We start from the raw sequence: 24,590 nt of genomic DNA on the forward strand, positions 1-24,590 counted from the left end.
AAGATAAAGTGTGAAGATCCATAGAAAACATATTACAAAGTATACTCAATATCAAAAATTTAAATGATTTATGTGAAGGAAAATGAAGTCTTGTTACAAAAACGAAACAGCAAATATGATGATCGTTAAATACAAAACGGTTTGATAGTTAATTAATAAACCTTTGTATGTGAGATTCAAATAATAACAATAATTAATGCATAATACAATTCATGTCTGAATATTAAAAAGTATGCTTGTTCTTATTTCGAAAGCTTTATTGACAAAAATACTCAGATTTCTTATTATTTTCAAGTTCTCAGAATTAAATAGCTCTGTTAATTTTAACATATTTGGACGTCGCCAATAATAACAAGATATATACTTCTTTCGTATGAGATTATACATTGCACATTCTAAACAAAATGATATTCATCTTCTATGCCATTGCAATTATAACATATTCTTTCATTCAAAGAAGTGCATGTAGGTTTCGTCCATCTTCCCATTTTCTATATTCAATCTATGAGACGATACCCTTAATTTTGAAATACATATGCGATACTTTCTAATGTTAATTAAGCTTAAGTATGGCTGTAGTTGAAAAATTTGAAATGCACCTATAAAAATTATGCTCTACTAGAAATTTGAAGTCTACTATCCAAATTTGTAAAAATTGATCTTAAATTCTTTGCTGCACTAGATTCAAAAATACATTTGTGTTTCCAACAGTTTGAAAAAGCCATGCACATCATAAAAACCAAGATTACTAAGTACATTTCTTACAAGAGAACACCAGTTTTTTGTGATTAGGATTATTGTCTATATCTTCTTTTATCATAAGGTACACTTTTCTAACATATTAATTATCATTTAGATTCACAATTTTTAACCAGAATTTTATTATGTTGAAATATCTTATATTTTGAAAAGAAAGCCTACCCAGTTCACCATAAATGAAATCGTTTTGAGTCGTTTTTCTTAACACCTAACATATTTTTACAGAACTGCATGTGCAACCTTTCAATAGATTTCCCAGGTATAAAACCCAAACCTCGGAACTATAATTAAGAATAGGAGAAACAAGTTTGTCAAAAAAGTTCTAACCTATGTTTAACAGATATATCTGCAAATTTAAATAAATACTAATTCATTCTAAATATTGCCTTTGTGGCCTGTCCAGCAAGTGTACTTTGAGCTTCAGAGAAAGAACCACCGGTTGTAAAAACAATACCCAAGTAAGTGAACTTACTAACAATTTCAACAGGATTACCATTATAACTAAACGAAATATTACTTTGTAAACGGCCACCTTTGCGGAAAATCATGACTTTTAGTTTTTTTCTTAATTAACAACAAGTTTCCACTTGCAACAATATTCGTATAATGCATCTAAACTATTTTTGTAATTCAATACAACTATTTGCAAATATAAACAATATCATCTGCATATAAGATTAAAAAACATTTTAAACATGTGAACATCGATGCCTTCAAAACCTTTATCAATAAATATATCTTCTAAATCATTAAGAAACATTGCGAAAAGAAAGGGAGACAAACACTCGCCTTGTCGTACACCTAACATACATTGAAATTGCTCACTTATTTGGTTATAATATTTAACTCTAGATTTAACAGCTGAATACATAGATATAATGATATTTTAACATGTTTCCACGAAATACCTAACTTAATCATTTTCAACCATAAATTATCTATGACAACATAATCAAAGGCTTTACTAAAATCAATAAATGCACAAAAAAGTTGTTTCCCGTTATTTAACATATGACTAATAAGACCATGAAATACAAAAATATTATCTGTAGTTACCCATTTTTGACCTAAAATCCGATTGCGCCTCAACATAAACACCGTATTTTTCCGCCCATTCTGTTAACCTATTATTCAATATCCGCGTAAATAATTTCCCTAGGGTACTTAACAGTGTTATTCCTCTATAGTTGCTTTCATCGATTATATTGCCTTTTTGTGTAATGGAACAACATATCCCTCTGACCAACTTTCAGGAAAATACCGCGAAGTAAATATTTTATTAAATAACGACAATAAGAAAGGTAATAATATATGTTTGCCATGTATAAAGAATTCATTAATTTAATATATTTATCTGGTCCACTACTTTTATTTGATTGAAGTTGATTAATTGCTTTTAAAATACAACCCTCCTGTATTTGGCCATTTAATTCTTGAAACATTATCTTAAACTCATTTTGCTCATATCTTTCAATAAAAAACAGTTCATCTTCATCAGGTTGGAAAAAATGATCATCGGGGTTATTAACTGATTCAAAATATTTCTTAAAAACATCAACAGGTATATTCGATTGTCTTACGCCAGCACATTTGTTCAACATATTCCAATATAACTTAACATTTTTATGTTTGGCCTTGTTTTTCAGTCTCTCTTTTGTCATATTCGAGTTTACATTTTCTAACACAAGCCTTATATTGAGATCTGGCTGCGACCATAGCTTTCCGGTTAAAATCTGACTTGTCCTTCTAAAGAAATTTAACAATTTGTAAAAAATTAATCTTTTTTCATAACATTCTTCAGTATACCATTTACAACAAAAATTACTATTCACATCAAAAACAGAACCAGATTCGCATTCTACCTCTTTCTTAACAAAGGGAGATGCAACCTTAGAAATAATATTCGAAAATTCATCGATACATAAATTTATCTCATTTGCCGAGACAGAAGTATTTACATGTTCATTAAAACTGTGTAATTTTGACATAATATCAGCGGATGATAATCGTTTAATATAATCTTTTTTTTGTCACAATGCCACACATATTTAAAATTATCGCTTGCGGGTGACTCATTATTTACAATATGTACATCATTTAAAGCACTAGTGTCGAAGAATGCAAGTGAAAAATCAATAAGGCAATGATCAGATAAAATATTGGGTTCTAAGATCTCAAACTTATCTATAACAATGGAACAAATTTTGTGTAGTTAAAACATAATCCACATCACTCGATCCCCTACTACCTACAAATGTGTAACTACCAACATTTCTATCAGCTCCAAAACGACCATTTAATATACGGAGACCTGTTTGTTTACATATATCGAGAAGAAATAAACCACTGTCATTCAAATGGCCTTTATCCTTAGAACAACGTTTTATCAACATAGTCATCCGGTAAAACGTGCATGTGTAAAACATTATCATCTTGTACAAAACCCGGGTTGTCTGATGTACGGGCATTCATGTCTCCGCAGACAATTAAATTTAAATCATTTTCATACTTAGAATATAAAGTTGTAATAAAGTCAATTAATCGATCAAAAGTATGCGTTTCAATCATTGACGGTCGACTGCCTTTTTTCAGGTACAACGTAACAAAGACAAATAAACAAAATCATTTTGTAAAAATAATTTTTGAGCGTTGATTTTGATACACAAATTATATCATCCTTACTTTTGAAATACTAAAGTGTCATGTGTAACAAATTTGATTTCTAATATATATAATAATACCTCCTGACGCTCTTTTGCTATTTTTCTTAATTTCATTTCTATTTAATACAAAATGTTCAAAATTCTCTACACACAAGTCCGAATGCTCGGATGTCCAGGTTTCTGTGAATGAAACAATATCATGATTAAGAAAAATGTCTTTTAAATCTTTTGAATTCAGTTTATCAGTTCGTCTTGTTTGTAACATAGAAACATTCTTATTTAATGAACAGAACAAAATTTTATTTACAGACTTATACATACTAGGTACATCGTCTTGTTTATCAAAAGGTTTGATTAAACATAGTCACATGGCATACGAAAACATACAAATTATAAACATTCTTAAATAAATAAACAATGATTGAAGAGGACAAACTTTATGCAAGATGATAATTACAAATCAATTTTGTTAAGAGTTAATGATTGCGTTTCTCAACGATAAAAATTCATGGATATATTTAGATAACTTAATTAAAATACTTTAAATTTATTTTGCGTTGAAAGTAGATCTATAAATTTAAACACAGATGGTCTAACATAATTACATTTTTTATGATACTGCATTCGAAGACTATTAAAACAAGGGCATACACATATAAAATGGTATTCATCTTCTATGTCAAATGTATTGCAACATAAACAATATCGTTGATCACGAGGTGTATTATTCCTATTGTATCTCCCAGTCTGTATTCTTAAAGGATGTACAGATTCTTTCCAATTCTTTAGATTTCGTGTATCCCCAAATTTAAGACCCGTATCCTAAAATAGACCCAATGAAAGCATCAAATAATTGACATAATATTTTAGGTTTGAGATCAAACTTTTCACAATTATAAAACAAAACATTAAGAGCTTTTAAAGCTTTTCCTACCAAGTGTTCTTAGTTAAGCGAAAAATTACCTGTAGTATTAAAAACAGTACCTAAATAATTAAAATCATTCACAACTTCTAAAATTTGGCCATCATAGGTCCAGTTCTCATTTTGTAATAGAGCAATATGAATGTAAAACATCCAAATGGTTTTGCAGTTCCAATGGTGACTTGCCTAAGATGGCCATATCGTCAGCAAATAACAATAAAATCAAATGACAGTCCTGATTCTTGACCAGTTTGCAAATATAGCTCTAAATCCTCTACAAAGAGAGAGAATAAAATTGGTGAAATTACCTCCCCATGACGTAATCCAATAGCATAATAAAAATAATCAGAATAATTCAAACAAGATTTGACACAAGATTTAACTTTTTGATACATGTCTCTTATAATACGCAGCAATTTACCTTTTATTCCTAATTTATACATTTTCAGCCATAATGCTTTTCTATTATATATACTGTCAAAACATTTCATCATATCGACAAAACAACATATAAACGTTTATTTTCATTAACAAATTTTTGAATTAATGACATAAGAACAAAAATTGCATCGTAGTAGAACGCCCTTTACGGAAACCAAATTGTGCATCTGATATGATATTGTTACTTTCACAAAAGGATTCTATTCTAACATTAATTACAGTGGTAAATAATTTTGACACACAACTAACTAATGTTATGCCTCTATAGTTATTGACGTCATCAGTACGCCCCTTCTTATGAAGAGGGATAATAATTCCCTCTGTCCATTGTTCTGGATAAAAACCAGAGTTTAACACAACATTAAATATATCACATATATGGGCACCTAAAATATCGATGCTTTCTATGAAATATTCATTCATTAAACAATCGCTACCTAATGATTTGCCACGTTTTACAATAATTCAGCATGCAATTTACAAATTAGTGATGACAAACATTGCACACGTACTTGTTACAAATAAATACTATAGATTAATTATATCTTTGAAATGTACACTTTATGATTAAAAGATATTAAATTTTGATGTACTTGTATATTTATTGATATTGTATATTTTATGGTATTAATAATTACAGTTAGAAAATGACACTCTTGTCATTGGTAAAGATGATATAAGAAAAGTACTAGACGATGTGGCAATAGTAATTCAATACAAGATAAAGGCTGGATTAGATGATCAATATGACAAAATAAAACTAGAAATGATTAGAAAAGAACAAGAAGATCTTCTATCTCTTGAGTCTAAAACTGCCGAGGGTATGACACAGATACAAAATAAAACTGATGTTTTAGTAAAAAATTTAAATGAACTAGGAGAGACGTTACAAAAAGAACTGAAGACAGCAAGTAAAGCCGAGAAAGAAGAACAGTATATTGATTCTAAACAACGTAAGTGATATTACATTTATTTTTGTTTATCACATGACATCATGGTGTGTGATATAACTATAACGAATTCCTTTGTACTTAACACCTGATAAAATATAGCCATTGAATACCATTGAATAGCACCACAAGTCATGATGTTCTAAAATCATCCATTCATTATTCTTGAGTCCAAAAATTTGTATCAAATGCATACTGCACTCCATTTAGCCTCGCGTTTATTTTTCAAGCCCAAATCAAAGCCATATCAAATCCATTTTGTACACCTTCAAGCATCGTTTTCATTTTCCGAGTCCAAAATGTCCATATCAAAAACATTCTGCACTCGAAGTGATCGAATGTGTTATATACAATTTTCTTATACTAACACACCAGAATTGTTGATCTTAGGTGCCATCTTCATTTAATGTATTTTAATGTAAAACTTAAGAGTTCGTTATAAAATGTTGAGTACCATACTTATTCTAGCCAATATAATTATATTTATTTATGTAGATATTTTCAGGTGAAATATTTAATTAAGTATTCTTTTGTGCGACTATAATGCCAATAACTTAGATATTTGACATTTAGCAGTCCTTGGCGGATATATGTTATCCAAATCATGCCCTCTTAGGTCAAAAATTGCCTACCCTTATGGCTGCTTGGTTTATATACTTGAATTGTAAATCTTCTTTGAAAGTACAATGCCAAGGGTTTAAATATTTTGTACATAGTATCATCATGTGATGCACTACAAATGTTTATATAAACAACGCCTGTTCGTGCTTTCATGGAAAGTGCACCGGAATAATTGGGAAAACAATATTCGACATTTTTAGAAATTTCCGAACGTTAAAAAAATAACTTACACACCTCTTTTAATGTTTAACGCATGTGTGACACTTCTTTTGAGAAACAAGTCAAAACATTAACATTTTTTCTCACAAGTTGAAATATAGGCTTATAGTATTTATAATTCGAGCCACTGTTGTGAATTGTGTTTTCTGGCTCATCTGAGCACAAAATGATACAACTGTGTCCGTGGACCTCCAGGAAAGTATGCGGTTATTTTGGAGGACAGTGAAAGACTGACATATGTTTAAGTTAACTTACCCGGGACTTGAAGCCACAAGTCTCGCGCTTTAACCGACTGAGTTATGCGTGCTGGCAGAATCATTCTATGTGATATACGTTTTATTTATTGTGGCCTCTGCTTCATTGATGATATATAATTTATTATAACTATCCTGTGAAATGTAATCAAATTTTAAAGGTGAGAAAAATGTGTAGCCTGACCAGGACTCGTTCCAGGGACCCTCAGAATATCGTACCGCGGCTCTACCGACTGAGTTATCCGGCCGCTTACACACTATCTCCCCTAATTAGTAAACAGTTCTGAACCATAGCATACTCCCCCGCTATATTGAAATGTGTCCTCGAGTTTCTCAGCGATAGAGAGCAATGTTAATGCAGTCATGGTCCCCCGTTGAGCGCCAAATGTTACAGAGTTAGAAAAATGTGCAGCCTGACCGGGACTCGAACTTGGGACAATTGTTGGTTATCGGACTCAAAAATCACTATCAATAATCGGACCACCACAATCGATTGTCTGCCGATAGTATAATCAAGTTTCGCACTTACTATGGCCCTTTTTTTCTTTTAAGGTACCAAACCTTGTATGTATTTGTTTATACAGTAGTGACCACATTTTGAGAATAAATAAACTCTTGTCTCCAAGATTAGAATATGATTTGCTCTTTGAATTCAAAACAAACAACACAAATACCTAATACCACTTTTTGACAGTCAATTTTTATAATACAACTTAATGGCAGTCAATATTAGTACATGTTCAAGTCAACAGGTAAAATATTAAGGAGTAGTATTATAAATCACTTATTTAACTACAGTGGATAATCATTTATATGTTTATAATGTAATGTTATTACACACTTTAATTTTCTAAAGTAGTATAACCATGTTACTCTCCTGCGCATCGGTCGAATGTTCCACTATCGCTAACTGTCTGAAGTAACGTGAGTGTATTCAGCGAGCTGCGAAGATAGGGTATAACCATGTTAAATAGGTTTTGAATACAAAAAAGACTTTAGGATCGTCTGAAATTAAAGAAGAAAACTTCTATTTGACTTCGTGTAAAAAGTTACGCCCTAGGCAATTCAGCAATGGTAGAACATTAAAATAATCGATTTTTAAAAAGGACTATCGATTGTCGCCGATTTTTGGGTGGTCCGATTAGTTATCGATTTTCAAAGACAATTGGGACACCACTACTTGGGACCCTCGGAATATCGTTCCGCGGCTCTATGTACTGAGCTATCCGGCCTCTTTCACATTATTTCCACTAATAAGTGAACAGTTCTGAACCGTGACATATGTCTCTTTTATTTAATACACATATTGGTTTACAAAATTAAGGACAAAATATTTTGCTGCTTTTTCAAGTAGCGTTTTAACCATTTAGCAATGACTTTAAAATTTGATAATATTAAATATAGTTTTGAAGTGACTATGATTTTATTTTGTTAAGGAACTACTCGCATGCCAGTATGTGTCATTCACATTAAGGCAGCATACTAGATATACTTTTTATACCAGATTTTTGGAAGCATGCTTTATCAAATTCAAGATAAAATGTTTACAAAAGATATATAGCAAATAATAAATCATAATCAGGGCTTGGAATCAAAACTGCGTCGTATCCTACAAAATGTAAACAAACGCCGCCATCTTGGAACGAAAAATGTATGTTTTTGTTTATAACTCTTTTTTGACTGAAAACCAGATATATGTATTAACACGCTACACTATTTTCCGCTCCGTTCAGTATATGTTGCTTGCACAACTATTTTGTAAAACAAAAGTTATATCAAACTTCCAACTCGAAGCGGAGCAGAATTTTTATGAAAATGTGTGGATACGACGCAGTTCATATTGCTTTATCTATCGTTTTTTCCTTCAAATCAATTATATATTTGTTTCAGTGTTCACCATAAACTTCGAAATATGATTTTGCATCATTTACTTTAATTTCATTAAAAAGATATGTTTATTTTCTAAGAAAACGATGATTTTTACGAAATGATACGACGCAGTTGAAAATAAAATATGATACGACGCAGTTGTATTTTTGGCAGTCTTTTCAACATGGAAAAATTTTGGCAATATGTTTCTGTTTTGTGGAATAATCACTTGCGCTAGATAAAAAAACCCAGATCATTCGCGGTGTACAGCAATGTTCTGTTGTTTTTGATTATTTAGAATACATTGTGTCATGTCCAATATAACATTTAATTTGAAAGTTTGCATTGCGGAAGCTACTTTTCAGTTAAACATGAACATGTTACCTAATTGATCATAACTGAAATAATGTCTTATATTTTCCTGTATGTTTAATATTATCCCTATTTTTTTCGCAAAAAAATGTAGAAATCTATTACTTTGAATTCATATGTTGGCTAGCTACACTCTAGGTAACTGTGGTTCTGCATGTTTTGGGTAATGACTGCTTTTTTGTAGTTTGTTTTCAAACTTTCACTCTACACATTAGCTTTACTAGGGGCGAGGACCTCAGGTGCGCCTTTGTGCATTATATCAGACAAAATGTTGCACCTGCAGAAGGGCATCTTGTTAGGTTTTTCACACGGAATAATCAATAGTCCCAGGTTGTTTTCAAATTCACAGCAGTTCAGGACATGTGATTTAAAGTCAGTTAACATAAACAGCTCGGCCTGGGTCGGACACATCTGTCTGAATTGTTGGTTTTTTTTAACAAAACTTGTTAACGTCAGCTGTATAAATATGCAGCTTTTTTATTAACTTCTGGCGTGAATTTTTAAAATTATAAATATTTGAATTCATTATAAAGAGAATAATATTTAAATTTCTTATTTCGGTATGACTAGCAGAGAAATTTTCAATGTAAACAGGGGGTAATCCTCTGTGAAGTCATTTTCTGAAAACTTTTGTTTAAGTTTTCAGGCAATTCATTATCAAATAAAATTCACACCTTTGTATGAAGATATGTTAAGATGCCATGTCTCTAGTCTGTTGAAAATTCGATGCGATAATCTGACCTAAATTTTCTGTAACTTCTTCAATACTGTTGAAAGATCATGTCTACCTATATCTGTATCAAATTTATCGGTGCACAGCGTAAAATACCTTTGCAAAACGGACACCTTCTTTACTAGAAAATAATAAGTTGTTGTATCGTATGTAACTCGATTTTGAAAATTTTAAGTTTTAATGGAAAAGATTGATACTTAATAAGTGCAAATATAGAAAATACATTCCGTAGACCTGTTCTCATCGGCGATAAAGAAATGCAATACGACAAAATCAGCGGGCTGAACATAAAATAATAAACGACACGCATAACCTACTTGCAAAAATATATTGTAGCTTAACCATTTATAATATAATTTAAAAAAATTAATGTTCAGTTTCAAATAATAAAGCTCATCTGTTCTCACCGATTATTAAAATGAATACAATAAAATCGGCACGTAAAACACATAAGTAATAATTGACGGAAATTATTGCTAATTACAAGTAACAAAGGAAGGCATGCAATTTGCGTAAAGCTCTCTTCCGATAGCAAGAGACCTTTTCAAAATCTTTAATTCTTTCTCTTTTAAAAAAAAAACCAAGAGGGCCATGATGCCCTGAAGTCGCTCACCTGTACATAGGCCCCCGGAGCGGGGCCCGTTTAAAGCCCAGGGCTTTTATTTGAACTAACTTGGTAGACAACCATTAAAAGATGTTTCATGCTAAACATCTAAGGTATAGCTCGTTGGGATTTTTAAAAGAAGATTTTTTTAAGTTTTTTCTTTACACATGTAGTTAAAAACAATGACACACCTGGGGCAGGGCCAGTTTTGACCCCAGGGATTTTATTTAAACAATTTTTGTAGACACTTACTAGAAAATGTTTCATGCTTAATATCTCAACTCTTGCTTTTCGGGGTTTATCAAAGAAGATTTTTAAGTTTTTGCTATACTCGTAAAAGGAAAATCAATGTCCCCCGGGGCGGGGCCAATTTTTACCCCAGGGCTCTTATTTGAACAAACTTTGTAGACATCCATTAGAAGATGTTTCATGCTAAATATCTTAGCTCTAGCTCTTTTGGTTCTTTATAAGAAGATTTTTAAGTTTTTACTATACGCATATTGGGAAAATCAATGACCCCTGGGGCGGGGCAAATTTTGACCCCAGGGCTTTTATTTATACAAACTTGGTAGACACCCATTAGAAGATGTGTCATGCCAAAAATCTTAGCTCTAGCTCTCTTGGTTCTTTAAAAGAAGATTTTTAAAGTTGTTACCAAATGTATATAGGGAAAATCAATGACCCCCTGGGGTGGGGCCAATTTTGACCCCACGGCTTTTATTTGAACAAACTTGGTAGACACTCACCAGAAGATGCTTCATGCTAAATATCTTAGCTCTAGCTCTTTGGGTTCTTTAAAAGAAGATTTTTAAAGTTGTTACCAAATGTATATAGGGAAAATCAATGACCCCCTGGGGTGGGGCCAATTTTGACCCCACGGCTTTTATTTGAACAAACTTGGTTGACACCCATTAGAAGATGTTTCATGCTAAATATCTTAGCTTTAGCTCTTTTGGTTCTTTAGGAAAAGATATTTTAAGTTTTTTTTCTTTCGGTTGCCATGGCAACCAGAGTTCTGCATGGAATTAAATTCTTTGAACAATTTTCAAAGGTGACCACCAAAGGAACATTCCTGTGAAGTTTGGATGAAATTGGATAAGTGGTTTATGAGGAGATGTCATTTAAAGTAAAAGTTTACGGACGACGGACGGACGACGGACGGACGCCGGATTCAAAGCGATCACAAAAGCTCACCCTGTCACTTTGTGACAGGTGAGCTAAAAAGGTCATTCTTGATTAATACAGGGTCCAGGAGAGGTTACATTGTAATATTGAATTTTGTATCAAAAATAGTAATCACTCCCATTTCGAACTCACGGGAACAATTTTAGAAGAATGCTAAGGCAACACTGGAACACGTTGTCATATGGGTGTGCGATCACGTGTTTCAATGTATATTGCATTTGATACAGCTTTTCGGAATTTGTAGATGCTTATGATAGGTACTAAAATGCGACCGAAAAATGCAGCCTTAATACAGTTGTATTACATTTGCATTTTTATTAAACCAATGAGTGGCCTCTGCTTTTGGCTTAAGTTGTAAACAAGAAATGTTGTTGGACGTTATTAGCATACCTAGCACATAATTCAAATAGTTTAACCAATATGCAGCCTGCAATGAAAATAAAACTGCCTCGTATCATATTTTATTTTCAACTGCGTCGTATCATTTCGTAAAAATCATTATTTTCTTGGAAAATAAACATCTCTTTTTAATGAAAGTTTAGTAAATGATGCAAAATTATGTTTTGAAGTTTATGGTGAACTCTGAAAACGAGTATATAATTAATTGGAAGGAAAAACGATAGATAAAGCAATATGAACTGCGTCGTATCCACACATGTTCACAAAATTTCTGCTCCGCTTCGAGTTGCAAGTTCGCTATAACTTTTGTTTTACAAAATAGTTGTGCAAGCAACATATACCGAACGAAGCGGAAAATAGTGGAGCGTGTTAATACATATACCTGGTTTTCAGTCATTTCCAACAAAAAGAGTTATAAACAAAAACATACATTTTTCGTTCCAAGATGGCGGCGTTTGTTTACATTTTGTAGGATACGACGCAGTTTTGATTCCCAGCCCGGATAATGAACAAAGCATTATCTACCGGACTTCCTTAAAGATCCTGTAACATATTTTTTTCATGGTTTTATTTCATAAATATGATGCTCAAATTAAGACTTGTCAATATTGTAAGTTCCAATAAGCATTATTTATTAAGATATTACCGAATTTAACATTTCATGTAAATAAAGGGAGGTAATAAAAAAAAATTATTTTCTATAAATTCTAAGTCAAATTTTCCAATAAGAAATGATCTCATATAATTTATTGATTAAATATAATGTGAAAAAAATTTGCAGTACATATTCTTCAATGTTTGAAAATTGTTTTATTTGCATATTTATATACATATATAATTTTTTTGCTAGTGTGGTATACACACAGAAACTATATCAATCACAATACTACATAATCTTTAAAAGAATAATTATATACATATATAGTTTTTTGCAAGTGTGGTATACACACAGTAACTATATCAATCACAAAACAAACAGGATCTTTAAAAACACTTCGTTTTATTGTAATCACATCTTCCACATAGATGTATGATATATCGATATAATAAGATCTGTCCGAGCGGTGTTTATCGGTTATTTAAGACCGGTTTGGAGTTTTGATGCGCAGAAAAACAGAAAACAGATCCCACACGCTATTTTGTTCAACCGGAGATGATTTCCGTATTTAGCAACCTATTGTCGCTAATTAAAACCCCAGTCACACTAGAGCTTACGATTACTTGCGACCACCGGCGACTTGTTAAACTGAAGATCATCAGCGATTGTCTGCGACCGAAACCATTTTTGCACAGATAAATTTACTTTTGCGAGTATCGTAAGACAAGTCATCATTGACAATCGCACGACAGGTCATAAGTAAACGTACGATGGTCTCAAGATTGCCTGGGATTACTTACGACTACCCGTGACATAACATGCGATCACCTACAACTTGTCGTACGACCATCACACGATTACTTAAGACTACTTTAGATTATCAGTGACTAGTGGCAATTTGTAAAGACTGTCGTAAGATTGTCGCACTTCCGAACGACCATCGTGCGACAGCCTTAAGACCTTATAAGATCACTAGCGACCTGTTTGATCGCAAGGAGGTTTTTGTGCAAGCTCAAAAACCTCTCTACGACTGAACTTGGTCGTGGGACCTAAATAAGATAGCCTTCGACTGTCAAAGATCATCGATGACCGTCGTAAGACGTTTTAAAGATTGTCCGCTACCAGAGGTCACTGGTGATCGTGAACTGGTCTTCACTGGTCGTAAGCTCTAATGTGATTGGGGCTTAAACAAAAGAAAATGAGATGAAAATGTTTCACCTTAAGCCCCAGTCACATTAGAGCTTACGACCAGTGAAGACCAGTTCACGATCACCAGTGACCTCTGGTCGCGGAAAATCTTTAAAACGTCTTACGACGGTCATCGGTGATCTTTGACAGTCGCAGGTTATCTTATTTAGGTCCCACGACCAATTTCAGTCGTAGAGAGGTTTTTGAGCTTGCACAAAAACCTCCTTGCGATCAAACAGGTCGCTAGTGATCTTATAAGGTCTTAGGCTGTCGCACGATCATCGTTCGGAAGTGCGACAATCTTACGACAGTCTTTACAAATTGCCACCAGTCACTGATAATCTTAAGTAGTCTTTAGTAATCGTGTGATGGTCGTACGACAAGTCGTAGGTGAACGCATGTATGTCACGGGTAGTCGTAAGTAATCCCAGACAATTTTGAGACCATCGTACGTTTACTTATGACCTGTCGTGAGATTGTCAATGATGACTTGTCTTACGATAAAGATAACGCAGAAGTAAATGTATCCGTGCAAAAACGGTTTTGGTCGCAGACAATCGCTGATGATCGTCAGTTTTACAAGTCGCCGGTGGTCGCAAGTAATCGTAAGCTCTAGTGTGACTGGGGTTTAACATTTAAAAAAATAAAATATTTTATCAATTTTTCAACAAATTCAACAAATAAAAGAGTTACTTTTGCGACTGCATCGATTATTATATTTACGTCGGTGCTCCACGAGTCAATTTTCATCACCCGACTCGATCGGATCATCTCGGCTATTATCAATAATAACTTGCTAAGGATTGAAAGTAGTGTAGTTCTACCACGCGGTTGCAGATGGAGTGTTATTTTTTTAATAATGTGTCATGAATGTAAATATATTTGATCCAAAAGAAAATAAAGTCTGTTTTGGTAGAATTATGATTGAACATATGTCTGACAATCATAATCAGTTTTAAAATGTTCAATGTACAAGTTTAATTTCTTAGTTTATGTTAGACCGAAATACCGTATCCGTCTTGTGTATTCTTGCTATTGTGTTCGAGGTTCTTATCCGAAGTTTGACGAGAAGATGCGATTGCTTCAACCGCCGTCAGTTTGCGATTACGAATGAGTTGCATACAAAACAAAAATAACGTCATTAAGCTGCTTACAAATCGCCGTAGATTTTCTAAAATAGATATAATATATAAATATTATGAACAAAGTTACAAAACCTGCGGCGTTTGTGTGTGTGTGTGGTGTTATTTAAGCACCACGTGAAAGGAAAACATAATAAGAGCAGAAGATAAAAAATGCGTTATTATTGTTGCCTTTACAGGCTTTGTTCATCCATCTTCAAGGAGGCAGAAAATAGAAAAGATCTTTAAATAAAACATGTTGTCCCTTGGCAAATGATCAAATTTTAAAACTTCAAACTTTAAATTCTACCTTTAGTGAAATATAAATTATTTAGCTGAAAATGCCGATTGCTTACCAGCAAGTATGCTGAAAGTCATCACTGCCATCATATATTATCTATTTTATATTATTTTACACAGAAATATTACAAAATATTTAGACCTAATACGATTATTCGAATAGCTTGTTTTATGTTTATATATACATGGAGTATCATACATAAAATGCTTGATCATTGTTACTGATTTGACACTTCAGGCAAAAACATGAAAATTCATTATGGAGTCCCAGCAAAATGCTCTTTCTGTATGTAAGGCACGAACACACTATATCTGAATATTTGAATATCTGGTAAAAAAAGCAATCCCTATAGGAAGCATTAAAACAGAAAAATTACATGAACATTGCAGAGACGGTCGCGTCTGTACATGGGTGGGGGAGGGGGTAATGAAAAAGTGCAACATCCTTCACGCCCTCTAGCACCAGCTTAAATAACCAGCTTAATAGAGAATAACATGCTACTGTCTTTTGATATCAATTTTATCAGGCGAGGCTGATATGGGCTAAGCCTCGCCCTTTCTGCCCATATCAGCCGAGCCTGATAAAATTGATATCAAAAGACAGTAGCATGTTTTTCTATTTATCATGTAACACATAACAACTGTCAAAATAAAAGAATAATCTACTTTTAAATAGCGAATTTCGTTAAAAAGGGGGATTTTTGTTCAAAGAAATAATTCTTGAAAAAAATTCCTCCGCCCCTGAAACTTAGAATTTGTTATTGGCGGCCATTTTTTCTTTCGACTCGGATAAAAGATACAACAGATTGTAGGCCTAATACGATAAAATTCTTACCTTTAATTTAAACATCGATCCAAAAATCCACTTAGAATCACATAAACTAAGCTTTACTGCAATTTTTGTCTTGAATTGTCAAATTCAAAAGTTCACGATAATTTCAATCAAAGAAAAGTCAAATCGGCAATCAAACACAAGCTACACAAACATGCGTCTTATTTTTTAAACGAAACAATTTGTTTACTTATTGAATAATAATTCGGCGAAATAAAGTAAACATTTACAAGATCTCAATGAAAATCGTCTAGCCTGTTTGTTATGATTACATGTAAAGTATGACGTGAAAATCGATGGTGTCATTTGCAATATAAATTATGACGTCACTTCATTTAGTTGGAGCTAAAACTATTCGCTATCTAATTTATTCGTAATTGAAATCGAAATAATAGGCCTAAATATTACACCTTGATTCAAGAATTGTAAGGGTATGAGATTACATTGTAGAATTCACATGCTGGTAAAAATGAGAATATAAGCAATTGAAAAAAGTCCGTTAAAATGGGCGGGGCTTATTTTTGATATCAGGTTACTGACCTGATATCAAAAATAATTATCAGGCAAGTTTTATCGGGCAGTTACCATAGTAGTTGCGATGATAAAATAGAATAGTCGGCACCTCCTACAATTCCAACAAATTTCATATTTTGATATGATACAAAAGCGAAAATATAATAATCTAAAGTTACACGACGTATAATTTAATTTCTTTAGTTTCATACAATTCGTCTCGTTCCAACGAGTTAGTAAGTTAATTATCTCGTTCCCACGACTTAGTTACTCGTGGCCACGAGAAAGTATCTCGTGCGCACAACTTAGTTACTCGTTACCACGACATAGTATCTCGTGCGCACCAGTTAATTATCTCGTTCCCACGACTTAGTAATACGTGGTCACGACATAGTATCTCGTGCGCACGAGATAAATAAAAACTCACGAATGTCACCTTTGTACCACTGTACTAAATGGTGAAACGAATGCTTAATGATCCGACTGTAAATGTCACACTTTCAAAGATTTATGTCACAAAAAATCAGACCCATTAAATGTCACAATCTATATATATTAAATGTCGCAATCAGTTTAATGATACTGTCCAATAATGCCTGTTTAAATAAGACGATACATGATCACAACATAGTTGTTAATGGTTTTTAAAAAGTTATGGACCTAAGATAAAACCTACACAACAAATAATATAAATAATAACAAAAAGTAGACTTACCATATCAGTCATTTTTATTTGCATGCTTTTATCAGATCAAAATAAAAGTGCCTTAAAATATTTATATATCATCATCATTATCATCATCATCATCATTATCATCATCCATATATTGTAGATCTCGTTCTTACTAGCAAAAAGAATACCCAGAATGTTTTATTTTGTTCATAGACAAAACAATTATACCGCTTGAAAATTGTCTTTGCAGTGGTTAAAGAACGATTTCGCTCACAACAGCAGACCATCAACAGTGGTTGAATAAATATAAATATATAAAATATTTCATATATAAAACATATATATATATATATGCTATATATATGCTAAACACTACACCACAGCGGCCGTTCCTTTGTGGTGTTAATTGGCTTAAATATATATAAGGCCAATTAGCACCACAAAGGAACGGCCGCTGTGGTGTAGTGGTTAGCATACTGGACCGGCAATCCAGAGACTCGCGGTTCGAGTCCCGGCTGCGGCATGCCCATTTTTCGTGCGATTTTTCTATGTATAATTTCCCGCTAATGACTTTCTTTATATATATATTATATAACATTCAATTTGACAGATCTCAATAGTTCAATGGTTTGCAGCACTGTATTTTGTTTAAACTTTATTATTATTATTATTATTATTATCTTTATTTCCTCCATCACTGAAGAGCATTTACATTATACATATTACAGATAGTACAAAAGATCATATATACAGTAGATATAATTACAAGATTGTTTTAGAATTATATAAATTAGTAAAGAAAAGGCATAATTATAATATGTACAAACATACTAAAAGAAAAATAATGCAATTAATCTATGATATCTATCAACAAATGTTAATTGAATGAATATATATATATATATATATATATATATATATACATATACAGTCACATTCAAAATGTTATTTTTACGCTTTTGTGAAAATATGAAATCCATTTCACTCAGCCATTCTGGTTCGTGAAAAAATATAAAGAATTTTATTATATTTTATGAAAATATTTTCGATATTTTACTCAAACGAAAGAAAAACATCTTATTATGATGAGATATGTTTTAAAAAATTGTTTGTATGTTTTATTTTATGGCTTTTCCCAACAGTATTTCAGTTATATAGGCGGGTAGTTTCCTAACCATCGTTCCTGGACAGTTACACCAGTACTATAGACTACCTTCCTCCGTGCTAAACTACCAAAGCATCTCCCAGGGATCGAACCCACGCCAGAGAGGTAACTGGATTAGAAGTCATCGAGTCTAACCCCTCGACCACGGAGGCGGTCCGTTTCAATAGTAGTCATAGTCATTATTATCATCATCATCATCATCGTGGTGATAGCCATCTTATCATCATCATCATCATCATCACCTTGAATGTATCTAATCTCAAAGAGATGTAACTATGACTAGGTATAATATATAGCCTCTTTTAGATTTGATTAGAACAGAGATAAACGTTTAAATTTTGTTTTGAAATGTGTTGTATATACTCGTAATATGCATGCAAATTGGTGATTTTCAAATAACAAATAAATATGACACCTACAATTAAAATGGGATTTAAACTTTCAACTTCATACAGCTATGTCATATACAATATAATCATTTTGTATAAATTTCGGCTAGAAATGACAAACATTCCGAAAGAGATTAGATATTAGTAGCAATCTCGAAGAACTGGCATGAAAGGCCTACTCGCAAAGCGAGCTTTACGGTAACACGAGTACCTGCTATTCGGAAGTACTGAAAAATGGGAAATTGACACATCGCAACTTTTCGTACAACAAGTTAAAGATTAAATCGATAAAAGCCAAGGAATTCTGTTTGAAATCCGATGCGTAGACGTGTGACCTGTTCACTTTTATAGGAATCATGATAGGACAGAGAACCAGAATAAACAGAAGCACAAAATCCCAAACTCCGCACACCGGTTACGCTACGGCCACTAATCATGTAAGGGGAGATCACTGTTTAGGAGATCGACGTAAGCAGTGTATAAAATAACGAATGATAGTTTTTATACGAAAAATGTAAAATAATATTTAGCTATTATTGGTAAAAGTAAATCCAGTTCGCTTAAAGGCTTTGCCTTTTTCATATTGGATTATATTTATCACAAATAAGATTGAATCTCATATTATTACCATTATCACCACAGGTGGCAGTATCAGTGTTTGGACACCTCACCCCTGTCTCCCCCTGGACCCCTACTACAGCCCTGAAAAAAATAATTCAACACTCTAAGGCTTACTATAAGGTACCAAATACAAAACCACCGATGCAATTATATAAAAAAAAATTTTCCACTATCAAAATTATAGTTATAGAAAGGTGAAAAGCCTACTATATGTTCATTTGCCAAACAATGTGGAACACGGGAAATCGTCGTTTCGGTGACTGAGGCGCATTCCGGAGGGATTTCGCTGCATCATTCATTAACATCAATAAAAAGAACTTGAATTACACAGCTTACTAAATTCAAGTCTAACGAATATCAATATTCTATCGATTTTTTTCTATTTCACGGTAATTTTTGAGATGTCGCTGCCATTTTGGATTGTGATACCTGTGTGTTATACGCGATCTGATTGGACGTCCAATTTGGCTCGTCCAATCAGATCGCGTATTTCAACCCAGGTATCAGACTGCAAAATGCTACGACAATTCAAAAACTACCGTGAAACAGAAACAAATCGGAATAATAGTGATATTCGTTGGACTTGAATAAGATCAGCTGTGGAATTCAAGTTCTTTTTATTGATGTTGATGAATGATGCAGCGAAATATCTCCGGAATGCGCCTCAGTCGCCGAAACGACGTTTTCCCGTGTTCCACATTGTTTGGCAAATGAACATATAGTAGGCTTTTCACCTGTCTATAACTATAATTTTGATAGTGGAAATTTTTCTTATATAATTTCATCGGTGGTTTTGTATTTGGTACCTTATAGTAAGCCTTAGAGTGTTGAATTATTTTTTTCAGGGTTGTAGTAGGGTTCCAGGGGCAGATAGGGGTGGGGTGTCCAAACACTGATACTGCCACCTGTGATTATCACTTGTTCTGTCGTGAATTGTTTGTCTATGAAGCTAGGGAAAATATTAATTAGGAAAAAGATACCAATGTTTAGTAGAGTAATTAATGCATGTTTTCGAGTTCAAATGCGCAGGATTATAAGACCGATAGCAGGAAATACGAAGACCTGAGAAATTGTAAATAATTGTAAATAATTTGAACAATAAACCGTGCATTATTATAGACCTACTAGATCTATAATGCAAGGAAAAATGATATGTATTTCCATTCTAACATGCGAATAAAATAAAGAATTGATAAAAATATATAGAACTACATTGAACGTAAAAGCATTTTACTGACGTCATCTGGTTTATTGACGTCATATATGACATCATAATAATGCACTTGATAATCATCAAATCTTGGTAGGGGAATCCATATTGTGAAGCGTATTAGTATCATTGATGCACGTCAATCCAATTCATCCTCTGCTTTGTTCAACAGACGGGCCAGTAACGTATGTGTTTTAACGGATACTCACGCGTAACTTCGAGATAATTTAACTGCATATGTTTCTCGTGCATTTCCGTTAAGAGGTTGCACTTGTACATCCGTTATGTATGTTGTATGATAAATATATTTTTTCTAACAACAGTTTTAATCAATTATCTACGGAGTTTAAAGTGTATTTATCTATATATATCTGTAGTCTCTAGTTTACATTTTTGTTTTATTTTATTTTAGAAAAAACAACAAATTTTTGAAAGAAATATGTTTGAATTTCTTTCTAAGAAAGGACTGGTGCATGCTGGAATCATTGCTAAACGGCGAAAAACCTTGAAAACGGTTCTTAATTCGGATTAAGTCTAACCGCTTAGCTCAGACAAAGTATGTGCTTAAGGGCATTAATGTTGCCAGGCATTCACCACTACCGTTCATAAACAGGCTCAAACAAACCGACCCAGCAACATTTCCATTTTTCCTGTTTGTGACATTCAATATTATAATGAACATTCTTAAGTTTAATGCATAATTATAAGGATGCAACATAACAATTGAATAAAACTTGACATTTTCCCCCATACTTTCAAGAAATTCTGTATCATAAGATATATAAAACAATAGCCTGGGCATTTAGTAATAGGAGAAAATAAAACATTTGCGATGTGTTATTATCTCTGCGCTGACTAATTATGACAGAAGTCCGCCGACGGAAAATGGTATGTACATATAACCCATTCAAGGTTTATTATAATTCTAGTCCCAGTCCGAAAGTTTTAGAATTAGGCCGATTTTTACCTTCTTTGCACTGTTGCGTTACTGCGATAGCCTTAAGCTTTTTTCGCGCCATTTAATGATATTTTCGCGCCATATGAGTTAATAATCTTTAAATAGAACTAATGACAGTTGTCACTTCATATGAAATTGTCATTAAATTATGTCAGTTGCAGTTCATTTAGTACGGCTCCAGACGAGAATAATTAACCAGGAATTTGTTGTTTTTTTCTTTTTTTTCCAATAATGTCTTGGTAAGAATTTGTTGTATTTTTTGTATTTATTATTTATAACTTAACTTTTAGATGAATTTACATATTTCTTTTCCATTCACAAAATGGATACTGCTGATAATGACTTGATTGATTTTATCTATCACATGTAATTTATAATGCCGGACAAATACTTAGTAAATTTTAACTGGTCTAAATTAATATTTGGAGGGGGTGGAGGGAATATTTATTTTTCATTTCCTTTGTTCCTCCGGATCAGTGTATGAAGCTAAGAAATGTTAGACACTTGGAGTCGGTAATTTACGGTCAGATTGTCCCTCAAAATTAAGTGGAATAGTGGCATGCACACAGACAGGGGGAATTAGGGGATACAATGTATATGAAATTTCTGTATGTATAAAGATAGAAATGTCAATTGTGGATCAATACTATTTTGTTTTCAAACGACAGTGTCCGTTCCACTCTTATGAAAAAGTAAACAATCTCTTTTTGATTGGGTTGTTGTTGTTGTTTTTTTTTTGTTTTTTTTTAAGAAATAGCAAGAAAATATATTCCTTAAGACGGGAAATTGTGTCGCATTTCGTCCAAATGTTAGCCCTAAAATACTCTATTCCCGTAGAGCGAGACATTGACCACTGATATAATCATAGACAGACACTCGTTGGGTCAGACCGGGGCCCCTTAAATCTAGGTCTGACTCCCAAGTGTCTGTGTATTAAATCATACACTAAAACATTGTCAGTATTATTGTCTATTCTTTAAATTACCGTTCACTGCTGTGTACATGCAGCAGTGATATGAAGACATGAAAAAGAGAATTCAATGATTTATTTTCCTCCACTGATTTGACATACATGAATATAAAGGTGCCGTAACATATGATTAATGTTTGACAAACAAAGTTGTTAAGTGTTTCATACAAAAAAAACAACTTGATCCATTCAAAGTGTACGTCATTTGTTAAGTGAATAAATTATTACATTTTTTTTAGTATAGAAAGTACATATTTTTATTTGGCTTTATTGTCAGTAACACACGTCGTGATTGTTCAAATCTTTATCAATTCGATCGAAGTTGCTAGGAACTTGAAATTCTATCATTATTAATGATATTATCGAAAATATACCCCCTATACAGTATAAATAAGTGTTTATTTATACTGTATAGGGGGTATATTTTGGATATTATCATTAATAATGATAGAATTTCAAGTTCCTGCGGTATGTCCATCCATTATAAATCAAACTAATTTTGGAATTTGTATAAACATTGCAATGGTTTTCAGGTGAGCGACTTAATCTGTGATTGTCCTCTTTATATAGAATATCGTGGAGAATAAATACTGTTATTATGTAATATAAAAACAAATGAGCCGTGTCATGACAAAACCAACATAGTGGGTTTGCGAACAGCATGAATCCTTACCAGTCTGCGCATCCGCGCAGTCTAATCAGGATCCATGCTGTTCGCTATCAGTTTCACTACTTGTAATAGGGTTAATAAGAGAACATCATGGAACCTGATCAGACTGCGCGGATGCGTAGGCTGGTCTGTATCCATGTTGGTCGCAAACGCATTACGTTGGTTTTGTCATGACGCGGCTCAAATCATCTTTATAAATTTATATAAATTTATTTGGTAGTGTAAAATTGTTCAAAATGAAATTGTAGACATTATTGCATTTGAACCAATAGCATGATTTAGTGCTAAGGGCTTTATAAAGACTATTGCCCAATTCCCTTAAATGATTGACCAGAACAAAATATTCGATTTATAAGTTCTGTCACTTAAATGAATATGAACAGCATTGTCTTGGTACAAAGTCAGCACTGGTAGATTATATCTAGGAACACTGCAAAGGTTATACACAACATAGTTACTTTGACATTATGAAAATTAATATAACTGAATGAAATGTAAAAATTAACAAAACAGTCTAAACATGTTTTTATGTGATTGATTTGTTCTTCTTTTTTGTTCTTTTAACGAAATGAAACATATTTTGACTTTTTTCTATTTATTTAAAAGAAAAAACATAAAAATAATTATATTACTGATAGTCACAAATGTTTTAATTAGCATGTTGCGCCAATATTGTTTCATTGAAAAACGGTTCAAATCCGTGACATTGTTTGTTACAAGTAGATTTTTATTTATTCATAGAACATATATTTTTCAACATAAAAGTGTTACATAATTTTTTAGCTATAGAATTCAAATCCTGTGTGTTGTAAGGTGTTTTAAGTTACTGTACGGTAAGTTAGCCCAGAAGTATTATTGACAAGTATAAATAAAAGTTGCGACATATGTAACAGAATTTGCATAAAAATACTTATAGTACATGTAAGAAACAAATGTACTTAAAGGAAGTAGAAAGATATTGGTTACCGTTGCACTATATCATTATTTAGCAATTAAACGGCAAATCTTTATATTTCTAAGATTACATAGCCGTTATATCTACTGAGCATTTGTTGTCGTGTTTATGGATACTATAAGGGTAAAATCTAAAGTTATGTCATTTTTTAAATGTGCATAATACCAATTACTTGCCAGATTTTTAATTGTTTTGATATTTGTCATTGTCATTAGTGTTTCGAATTTCTACATTGCAGTCCATCTACAAAATATGGTTTAAAAAACATCTATGTAAATTGTATATTAATGAGAAATGATATGAGCCGCGTCACGACAAAACCAACATAATGGGTTTGCGACCAGCATGAATCCAGACCAGCATGCGCATCCGCGCAGTCTGATCAGGATCCATGCTGTTCGCTTACAAACCCTAACTGATAGCGAACAGCGTGGAT

The 24,590-nt window shown here is 32.7% G+C and overlaps 1 protein-coding gene and 1 non-coding gene across 2 annotated transcripts in view; both read left to right on the forward strand.

Moving 5' to 3' along the window:
• Positions 1 to 24,590, forward strand: part of LOC132726832 (uncharacterized) — a 47,468-nt gene that overhangs the window by 20,053 nt on the left and 2,825 nt on the right. The window contains exon 7 of the mRNA XM_060712212.1: positions 5,426 to 5,738. Coding sequence (XP_060568195.1) covers positions 5,426 to 5,738 — 313 coding nt within the window. The remainder of the gene's footprint in view (positions 1 to 5,425; positions 5,739 to 24,590) is intronic.
• Trnaa-ggc (transfer RNA alanine (anticodon GGC)) lies at positions 17,667 to 17,739 on the forward strand. The gene has a single exon. It is a non-coding gene; the product is annotated as a tRNA-Ala (tRNA).

Source organism: Ruditapes philippinarum, unplaced genomic scaffold (genome assembly GCF_026571515.1).
Source record: "Ruditapes philippinarum isolate M1 unplaced genomic scaffold, ASM2657151v2 ctg1126_1_1_1_1, whole genome shotgun sequence".
Taxonomy (NCBI): Eukaryota; Metazoa; Mollusca; class Bivalvia; order Venerida; family Veneridae; genus Ruditapes; species Ruditapes philippinarum.